Raw genomic sequence first — 11,219 nt, 5'->3', positions numbered from 1 at the left:
GGTTTTTTTTTTTTTATATATATATTAGATTATTTTAAGAGTAAGAAATCATCCTCATAACCTTCACTCACACATTTTAGGTTTCAAGGATTTTCCCTGAGCTGTGAGAAACAGGGATATAAACCTGTAACCTCTGTCCACACCTGTTCTGTGTATCAAAATACATCTTTCAGGGGTCCAGCATCAAGAGCTGCAACAGTGCAAGACAGGTCTTGCACCTGACCCAGCAATGATTTAACATTTTTGTGGATCTGGAAAACAACCTATTTTCTATTTAGACAAACTGTCATTCTTGTTGAATGCCCAGTTATTTCCATATGTATTAAAAGTCACAAGAACCCGAAAAAATGTTGGAAAAACGCGGTCCTTCTACTGAAAAAAAAAAAAAAAAACCAACTCCAAGTGAACTTTCTTTTGCTTGAAAGACTGTTAGCAACCAGGAGTTATTCTGATTACCTACTCATAAACAGCTGCACCAATCCCAACCTTCAAATGCTCAGAGAACAGGCAAATGCTCTTTGGTAAATGCTGTTCTGACACAGAACAGGCAATTCTGTTTGAGGGTGGTGGGGATGGAAATGAATGCAGCCACTGTTAATGATTTCACAAGATCGTTTGGAGCAGCTGGATGTTTTCTTGCCAACTCCCTTATTTACAAGGAAGCTGTGTCAGCAGCTTGCTCCAAGCCTGTGCTTGGATAACCAGGTGAATGCTTTTTCTTGGTTGTATGTTATTCCTGTAAAACTTTTTGCAAAAAATTATTTTTCTTCTCTTCCTCGCTAAATTAAAAGAATTTCTCTTGGAGGGTGGGGCTCCTTCTCCAGATGTGAATTGAAGGTTCTAATGAACCAAAAGACATTGAAAAGGTCACCACTCTGGGCATCTTATGGCTGTGGAGGTCTTTGTCCAAATTGAGAACATCTTCAACTGTGAAAAGTAAAGCAATAAAGCAACTTTTGTCACAAACAGCCTAAAAATAAAAAGAGAGATCAGTCTTCTGTTCCAGAGGAAGGGCTGTTGAATAAGCTTTTTGTCCAGTCTTTTCACAGAACAGTGGCTTCCCAGACTACTCGACTCTCAAGACGAAAGGCAAATGTATTTTGGGGCACACAGGCTGGAAGGGGGGCCAAAACTGGCTATTAATAACCCCAGACATTAGTTAAGCAGAGTCACACAGTGACATTTATTCTCTGATTCGCCAAAAACAGAACAATAATGAAGTGGAAGTGGCCAGTGAGCTTGTTGTGTTGGGAGGAGGGACCTTGTGACTGCTGTTGGACAGACAAAGGCATCAAATGGAAACAACCCTGGCTTTACCATAACTGTACAGCAGCCACTGCCACAGCTCACACTGAGGGGCTGCCCTCTGCTCTTGGATGGAAACAGCAGATGCTGGAAGTGGTTGTGTAAAGAAGCCTCTGGTGGAATGGGATGAAAACTCAGACACATCACAATCCCCTGGTGAGCTGGGCGGGTGGGCAGTGAGACAAGTGCTCATTTGAAGTGACAAACCACAGGGGCTCACTGTCCTGCCAGCATCTCTCAGGTTGTGTCTTAGCAACTGGCCAGCCAAAAGCAGAGCATCAGCACCTCAGAAATCATCTCCAGAATTACCTGAAACTCTTCAGTCAGTCATTTGTGCTGAACTCCCTAAAAACAGGCACTGCTGCAAGAACTATCCTACTTCATGAGAAAAAAAATTATATTCTACACCATTTAAACAACACTCTGTTTAAAATCCTGTGTTTTAAGTTCAATCCCTGCCTCGTTGTTCAACCAATTTTTGCCAAGGTGGGACCTCGATGAGCGGGACTGACTCGTACTTGCCATTTGGATCCCGGTGGAATCTGCTTTTTAGACACCCCTTGCTCCAAGAGTTATCCATATCCATATCCATATCCAATGCTCACTGACAGAGCTCTGTGTAGAACAATACAGCCCTTCACTGACAGCAGTAAATCAAATCAGAAATGTTCCTAAAAATTAGCACTAACGTCGGGCTAGGCTGGATTTTTTCAGTTATCCGTGGGAGTTTAAGTTTCCATAAATAAACCGAAGCATGTTTTTGATGAAGGAAGTCCCAACACAAAGCCAAGTTGTCAAAATAGCCAAGAGCTTTTTCAAAGCAACAAAACTCCTTTAGTGCAAACACAGGAGCATTTTCAGACACACTGAGCTGGACAAAACAGGATTGTGTGGGAACACGCAGAGGGAAAGGCACTGGATGCTGCTGGAGCAGCGAGCACATGACCACGTGCACGTGGTAGCACTTCACACTGACAGATTGTTTAGGAGGGGGAGGTATTAACATTTTTTTTTTCCCTTTTCACGAAGAAGAAATGAGACAGAGAGAAGTCAGTACATCTAGTTGAGGGTCTCAGTGGCCTAAGCAAGGAACAAGCTCCAGGAAATTTAGTTTGCTTTCAAGGTTGCCAGCCCTGGACTGTGGCATTTCTGCCTTAAAGGTGGTGGCAGCTGCACCTATTTCACACAAATCTGAATGAGCAATAACTATTTCCAAGTCCATTCATTAGAGACTCCTGATTCAACACCTCCTGAAACATGACTTTTTTATGGGTTTCACAAACCTGTTTGTGGTACAGGTCATCTGCAATTTCTAAAGGACCCAAAGGATGCATTTACTGTGTTCACAGGATTCAGGAGTTGAGATAACAGAATCCCTGTAGAGACACACAGATTACACTCACAAACAATCATTCAGAGATCTCTGCTTTTTGTTAAATCCATATTTCACTCTAAGACTGGTGGGGGATGAGAAAGATGTGTGAAATGATCTGATGCAAAGATTCAGACACGGGTCAAATAATGCAAAGGGAAGAACCCAACAAGCTCCCTGGGCTGTTGCCCCCAAATTCTTAACGGCTGGTTAAAAAAATTATATTCACTGGGTTCATATCTCTGAGTATCTCCAGGGGAATTTGTACACTTTCATTTTATGTAGCCCAAATCTGTCATTGATTGTCCCCAAAATTGCTCAACAGTTCAGGAATTCAGCAGTCATTCAGTCAAGCATTCATCAGCCTCAGCTGGCATAAATTGGGGCAGGATTTAAAATTCATCTGCCTTTATTATACCCTGCTCCAAAGGAAACGAGAAATCTGAGTTGTATCCATCCAGTGCAAAAGGGAGAGATAATTTACTGCAAAATCAACAAAGGGTGAGAAAAGCTGAGCAGAGAAGCTGAATTGCATGGACAGGGAGAGAGAGCTTTTCACTTCAGCACTGCTCATTATATATTTTATACAGAAAGCAGACATGCTGGATTTCAACAGCATCTCATTTCCAACAGGCTCATCTGTGTCTTTCTGGTTCTCATAATTCAACCAGCAAAGTAATTCCCGGTCAAATAGAGCCCTCACTTGTTTCTTTTTAGACACAAGGACACACATACCAAGGGTTTTGAGGTGCTGGCAGGTAATCTGTTGGTAAAGCAGTAATTGCACCCATTCCAGGGGAGAAATGCACTGCTTTGTTATTGTCCCTTCATCCAACATTCCAGCAGGGAATGGTGGCATACACTGCAGCGCTGGGAAAATAAGACATGGCACATGCTATTACAACAAAAGAAATGAGAAATAAAATCAGCAATCAAATCTGCCTTTTAAGTCTTGGCTTCCAGAGAGTTCACCCCATCACAGAAGCATGAAGGAATTGAGGTGTTTTTTTTTTTCCAGGAACTGTGTTTTATTTATCTAAATAGTGCCACACTGTAATAATACACTGTGTTTGTGAACTCCAGAGAACGACCAGCCCTCAGAGAGATGCATTTATACCCCAGCCCTCCATCCCAAGAGGATAAATGAGCTGTAAGCTCTGGGTTTCATTACCCTGTGGCCCCTCTGTGGTCATGAGGAACCAGAGAGGGAAAGCTGTTCTGAGGAGACAGTCTTGAGATTAAATGTCTCTATTTTGTCACTGAGAAAGCTGCAGAGAGAGCAGTAACACATCTTTCTGAAACCCCTGTGGGCCCCACTTTTCAGAGGGGAAGCTTTTTTTTTTTGTTTTTCCAAGTGCCCCAAAACCATGAAAGGCAACCTGGGAACTGCCACAAGCCAACTGTCCAGTGTGGGCCTGCTGGTGACACTTTGGGGGCTGCTGCGATCCATCCCGAACCACCATCTGTCCCCATCCTGCAGAAAGCAGAGGAAATCTTGTTCCCCACGCACACAACTGAAATGATGTTGATCCATTGATACACTTTGTCCTGATTTGTGTCAGAACTGGGAGCACAAAAAATCCTCAAGAAAGGCAGGTCAAAAGGTGTGGCAACAGGAGGGACCAGCGTGTGAGAACCCAACCCTCATTCTGCCTCATTTCTGGAGGTTTGTGCTTCACACATTCATCAATTCGCCAAAAGAATTTCTGCCCCCAGCACCGCAAAGTTGGGTTTATGCTTATCCGTGCAAAGTTTCCAACTACTCAGGGGAGGGAGGACCTGTGAACTAAACATAAACCACCCAAACCACCAAACAGCAAGCACAGGGACAAGAATATCTCGAAAGTTCCAGTGCCAAAGAGCAGCGTTTGGGCTGAAAAGTGACGCTTGTCCACACTCCAGGCAGGAACCCAGCCGGGAGCCCTCACCGGACAAACCTTCCCCGAACAAAACAACCTTTGCACCTTCCAGAAAATGAGCAAAGCTGATAACTTATCCTCTGGGCTCACGTCTTACTGCTCAATCAGCAGGCAGCCCGGTCTCGTTCACCACTCGCAAGCACGAAAGAGTTAAGATGAACCCGGCACAAACTTTGCCGCCAGCTGAGCTCGCAGCCTCCCTCTCCCTTCCCTCCCTCCTCGCCCGCTGCGGCGCCGGAGCTTTTATTCATCGTCTGCTCTCTGCCCATCGCCTGACGCTGCTGAGGGAGGGACCGCCTGCTCCCATCCAGGCAGGGAAGCTCCTGGAGCGAAGGTTCCTTGCCCTTTCTTCTCCTGTTGCCTGCAAAGGAAGGACATCAGCAGTGACGCTGCTCTGGTGACATCCCGGGATTAGGGAGTGAGAGCCCTCGCTGCAGCGAGCCGTGTGAATTCGAGAGCAGAGGAGAAGGAACTGCACTGTCCTGACTCCAGCTGTAAGACAACTAATCCTTGCTGCACGATTCCCACTCGCTGGGATGGGGGATGTTCCCGGATAAATCACCAGCAAGCTCCTAGTCTGAATCAGGGACTCTCTCGTGCCTTATCCCAACACCACTGCCTGCTCTGAAAGGTAACTGTGCTTTATTCCCCTCTCTCCCTGTGCATCTACCACAGCTGAGACACTCTCAGAGCCTTCACTTCGGCATGACAACAAAAATACTCCCCACCACTAAAAGCAGAGATGCCAATCTACCCCTCCATCACTTTCCCTCAGAGCCTCCTGGGAAAAAATGCAAGCCCTGGATGGAATTGGTACTTTTGATGTTTTGGTTGCATTTCTTCAATGCTGATATTTTTCTGTAAAGGTGGCCAGGACAGAATATACCTGGTACTGAGTGTTCAAAACCAAACTGTTCTGTGCCTGCCAGCCAGTTCAGTTCACTTGAAATTAAGGGAAAGGGGAAGCTACACGAGCTATTGTTCTATTTTGTCCCACTTACCTGTTTGTAAGAGTCAGAGAGTATCGTGTGGGAAAGCAAAAGAGAGCTCGAGAAAGTTGCCTGCATTTTCAGAGGTGCCGTGCTGGCAGGTGGCACTCACACCCAGTCTGGGAGTGGAAGGAAGCGAGTGGGAGAGACAGGACATTCACTGCAGTTGCAGGATCAAGTTTGTGCTGTCTTGTCTGCATTGTTTGGGGGGAAATCTTGCTTTCTCTCTGCTCCCCTGGGACCTGCAAGGGGGCAGAGCACAGCCATGCAGGCTTCACGAAAGCTGCCCAAACCTGAAGCTCTCCACAACCCTGACAGCTGCAGTGAGGGGTGGTAATTTCAGCACCCGTGAAGTTTTGGCTGATGAAATTCCTGTCTCAGTGACACACTCTGAGATGAAACCTTTCTGTTCTTGTGTATGATGATTCTACTTTCACTGCAGATTTTTATTGAATGAAATATGTTGTGTTTGGGTTTTTTTTTTTTAATCCCTAATTAAAAATAACCACAAACTGAGCACCAGTGATCACTCCTGGTGCCTGGCCCCTCTCAGAACTGGAATGTGAACAATTAGATTGGCATGGTTTGGTCTAAAGTTAAATACCCAGAGCTTCTCCTAATTTCAGTGTCTCACAGGAGCAGGATAAGGGGTTTCTTATCTGTTTGTTCTAAAGATACCACATATAGGCTAAGCTATTTTGGTACCTGGCTTCATTTCTCTCTCTCTCTCTCTCTCTCTCATTTGTTTTCATTTTAGAAAGCTGCCTTTTTGACTGTTTGTGATGAGGAACTCAAAACTCCATCCTCTTTAAGCAAGGATCATTAGCCCAGGATTTAGGAGAGAAGACATCCCTCAGCACTCTGGCAAAGCAGAAAACAACCCTCCCCAGCTCCAGACAAGGATAAACCACCTGCTGTGGGAGAAGGTGGCAGAAAGCTCATTGGAAAACAACCCCCAAGCTGTGCAAACCTTTGCAGCTCAGTTTGAGAGAAGGACCGAAACTTCTCACCTACCAAACAGGCTGACCTACCAAAAGAAGGACCAAAATATTTCCAGCACAAAATCAAAGCCGGGGGGAGGTGCAGAACACGAGTTGTCATTGTGATAGCAACTTGCAAAATGATCTGCAAGGTCCTGTCCCTGTGCAGTGTGAACCAGCAGCCTTGACACCACGAGGACAGAGCACCGTGCCATCTGCCCTCAGCTGCCTCTCCTGACATCCTCTGCGAGTCTGGGGAGGGAAGACAGGAAATCCAAGGCATGCAGGGAAAATGGAGCAGAGCTGATTAACCCCTCACCCCCCCGAGAGCGATGCCCGACACCCATTTCAGATTCCGCGGAAACCTGACCGGCCGTGTCCACCTCCCAACCGTGGCCACCCAAGTGGACACGGCAGCAGAGAAATATTCCGGCCTCTACATCTACGTGGGGTTGTTCCTGACCCTCCTGGCCATCCTCCTCATGCTGCTTCTCTCCGTGCTCCTGCGCCTCAAGCACGTGGTGTCCCCGCTCATCCTGTCCCCCGAGGGCACCGAGAACACCCAGCAGTTCACGGATGTGGAGATGCACAGCAGGATTCCAACCGCTTAGAGAGAGACCCCTCCAAAGCTTGTGGATTGTGTTTTGTTGGGCAAAATGCGGTGGGAAGAACGTGTGGCTGCTCGTGGAGCCCTGCAGCTGCTTGCACAACCTGTCATCAGCAGCTCAGAGCATCTGGGAAGTGTCGTGGGTCAGTGGCTGGTAACACTGTAGGTGAATGGTGTGCAATACCCTCAGTAAAATTTACATTACAGAAACCTGTTGCTGGCAGGAAAGACTGGTATCCCTCTAAAAACCTTACAGGAATCATGAAAATCACAATAATAACAGCCAAAAACCCAGAGAGACAGCAGTGTGTCCTGGAGCCTGTATTTGCTGACACCTCTGTCTGCCCTTAAAATATCTTGTGAAAGGAGTTGAATCAACAAAGCTGAGTGGTGTAAGTGGGAAGAGCCCACAGGGCACAGACAGAAATTATCAGTGGCTTGAACATTCTCAGGCTTTTTTCCCATTCAAGAGGGAAAAGCTTAAATTGCTTTTTTTCCCCACTGGGATGGCAGTTACACAAGGGAGTTTTGGAAGTATGCAAGTGTTTCATCACCTGCTGGAACGACTGTTTTTTGACACTAAAACCTGTACAGTGAACAGTTGCATGCTGGGTATCATAAAGAGACGGAACTTTAAAAGAGGAAAGAAAATAAAGCCAAAATTTAAGCAAGGTTTAAAGTAAAAATAAAGCATTGGCAGGAAAATGAGCAGCAGGAGAGAAAAAAATGTTAAGACACTCTACCTCTTCCTTTGTTCTTCATCACATTAACTGAGCAGAACACAAACATGTTCATGATTTTCAGCTTCCCCAGTATCACCCAGTAATTCCAGAAAAAGTTTGAGTGAGATTGTTTCAGCTACATCTCTAAAGGGCAGACATTTTACACAGCTTATCTTCTTTATTACGATCTCATTCTAGTTTAGCAATAAAATCTTAATTTTTCTCTCTCCAAGGGCTTGGAAGGTGTAAACACCTGACATAAAACCAGTGTAAAACTGAGGAAGACACTGACTGTCAGTGCTGCACAAGAGCCACAATTTTTTGTGATGATCTGGATATTAATGCAACAAAGACAGATGGACACTGAGTTAGTCAGTGACATTTAAATTTAACAAAAATCTATGCAGATCAAGTTGGCTTGGCATGTGTCACTCACTGAGCCATCACAAGGCAGCCTAGCCCATGCTCAACATCTGACTTGCCCTCTAAAACTTTTCAATTTTCTTGATATGCCATTCAAAAGCTACAACTTACCTAGACCATAAATGTTCTAATGTACTAAATCAGCAGCTAAACCACATTTACCTTCCAGCACAACCATCTGCAGAACAGCCTTGTATCCAAGAGGCTGCAGAACAGACAGCTTTTATCGACATAAAATGTCAGACCTACTTAAGGAAAATGAAAGTATCAGAATCTGAGCTGGGACCCAAATGCTGATTGCTCTGATCTTGGCCAAAATGCCCCCCAAGGGAGGTGTCAAGACTGAGCTGCTTTCCTTCCCACTAGAGAATGTTAATTCAGAAGAGTCTCGCATTTTAAAACTTAGTAAATATATTGTAAATAAATGAGCAGTCATTTTATCTATATTACATTATATCAGATACCATCTTTGGGCAGACTGTGTATTGCTCTGTAATACTGTAATGGGAGGTACCATATCTTCTAATAAAAAAATAACGAGTTTTCCTTTCTATAGCCTAATTTCACACAAAGTATCCGTCCCACTTGACACTCCTACAGACCAAATGGCACTCAGAGTGCCTCGTTTGTCTGTACAATGCCAGTAAACTAAATAACGAAACTAAAAATAAATAAACTAAAAGAGCAGAATGTCTTTCCCTCTTTTCATTCTCATTTGTAATGTCCAAGGTCTGAGGGATGTGTCTGAGGAAAGACTGGATCTCGAACAGCTGCAGGTCCAAACCCTCCCCCTCCAGCAGTCTGTTCCCTTCCCACTTGTCTCTCTGCTACAGAAAATGGGTTTACAAAGATAAAGAGGCATATTCTGTCAGTGGTGAGTCATTGACTGCTCTGCGCTGTTCCCACCTGGGCATCTGAAGGACCAGCCCACACGTGTGTCGCTGTGTCAGCCACTCACAAAAGAACACAAGAAACTGATAGCAGAGAATTCTCTAAATAAAATCTTTACATGCAATTTTAATCAGTAAAATAAGGAGCTTTTTCTAGATGGTTAGTACAGGGTTTGACTTCAGTGCTACTGAGGCAGGAAAACCTGCTAATTGCAAGGTGTTGTCTGTTTAACAGAGATGTTGTCTTTCTGGGTGTATAAATTGTCAATTGTTTCCTTCAAGGAAAGACAAACACGACAAACAAACCTCTCCAAGGCCAGGAAGCCTCGAGAGCTGCTGTCTCTCAGGTGATTAGAGATTATCATCTTTCAGCAGTAATCATTGTTTGGTTTTGGTGTTCTTGTTTGGTTTTTTTTTTTAGTAGACTCATCTGCAAATAAACACAGTCTTCCTCTAGGGAAGGCTGTTTATTCTTCCTTGTGAGTGAGTCTGAAAGATCTTTCATTCAGTCTTCTAAAGTATGAAAGTGCACCTCATTCCACTGAACGAAAATTAGAGTTTTGGACTCCACCATTTTCTTCCCAGGTTTTTCTAGTCCAACATTATTCCTTGAATGTATGTCAATAAATCCATCAGCAAGCAATGGCCAGTAACGTTTAGGCACAGGTCAGCCATTATATTTAGTACAAGCCTAGATAAAGTATGAGAGGAATTTATACAAACGACCTCACATTCCTTCTTTGTCTCCCAGGGCAGTCCTTCCTATTTTCCTGGGGTTTTGTTTTGTTTCTGTTTTTCCATGGTAAGTGGCTGGCACAGGCTCTCTTTATCTACGGTGAAATGCATTCTCATTAGAGTTCTTTGAGATTTTTTGCATCTCTAGAGGGAATTAATTCTTTAGAGGAGAAGGGTTTTCTCCATTGTGGGATTCATACCATAATTAGACAAAATGATGGGCTAAGTCCCAGTGGGGAAAAATGCACTGTCACTGGTGTTCATTTTTGTTACATAAACCCGTGGAGATCACGCTGATTCCTCCTATTGCAGCCACTTCTGAAGCACAGGGGTTGATTTAAAACTGATATATCATTATTATCTAGTACCCACAAGCATCCTCAAGACTTTATCCAAGTCTGACATGAAACTCCATTCTCTGAGACAAATAAAACCAGCCCACAGAACATTTAAGGTCAGTGGCATCTGCATTGCCCAGTCTCAGAAGCAACAGACTGCAGCCAGCCATGCTTGCCTCGTGTTCCTCGCTCAGGCATCCTTGAAGTCAAGCAATAAAAGCCTGATTTTGTGGAAAATAAAGAAAAATATTTAAATGGGTTTATTGCATCAAAAAAATAATTCATGAGGATAGGGGTTATTAAGAATTAACCACATACTTGTAATTAGTTTTCAGATTAAAAACACCAGTCTCGCAGATTTTTGCTATCACCTTGCTGATTTCAAAAGTATGGGGTGTTCACAATTAAGCCAAGTCACATCAACCACAAATGTACTTTTATTGAGGAACAACACAGTGCTCTGTGTATATGCAACTCCTCTGGCTAATTAGCACCTTGGGGGAGGTGGTTCATAAACAGCAAACAGTGAGGGACCAAATCTATCCCCGGAGTACCTTGTGTAACACCGGCCTCAGAATCAATGAGGATTTGACCCGAATCCTCACCAAGTCACTGCCTCACAGAATAAAAATAAAATGTCAGGTTCAGAGAAACCAAAGGTCTTGCCTGTGATGAGAGAAATCGAAGGCCCTGAGGGGACATGGGACACAAATTTCCTTTTGATTTTAGACATGAATCATTTCTTCAGTATCAAAGCTCATGACATTCGGGAAAATTAATTTATTTTACTAGCTGTGCCACAAGTGTCAACATGTACCTGTGGGTGCTGCCTGGCAATGATATCCCTTTGCTCAGGGACAGAAAGGGAATATTAATTGCTTCATGGCAAAGGCACTGGGTCAAGTTCAAGGCTGTCTGATGCTGTTCTATCTACATGGT

General features: G+C 44.2%; 1 protein-coding gene across 1 annotated transcript; it reads left to right on the top strand.

The window, feature by feature from the left end:
* The first annotated feature begins 4,918 nt into the window (after positions 1-4,918).
* Positions 4,919-7,176, top strand: SERTM2 (serine rich and transmembrane domain containing 2). Its single transcript, XM_027893136.1, has 2 exons — positions 4,919-5,227; positions 6,695-7,176. Exon 2 carries the CDS (start codon positions 6,898-6,900, stop codon positions 7,174-7,176), a length of 279 nt encoding a protein of 92 aa, XP_027748937.1. The 5' UTR covers positions 4,919-5,227; positions 6,695-6,897.
* The last annotated feature ends 4,043 nt before the right edge of the window (positions 7,177-11,219 follow it).

The sequence above is a fragment of the Empidonax traillii genome, unplaced genomic scaffold (genome assembly GCF_003031625.1).
Source record: "Empidonax traillii isolate 1590-97213 ecotype Southwest subspecies unplaced genomic scaffold, ASM303162v1 scaffold383:size710549, whole genome shotgun sequence".
Taxonomy (NCBI): Eukaryota; Metazoa; Chordata; class Aves; order Passeriformes; family Tyrannidae; genus Empidonax; species Empidonax traillii.
The sequence above is the reverse complement of the archived record's forward strand: the minus strand, read 5'-3'. Positions and strand labels throughout refer to the sequence as shown.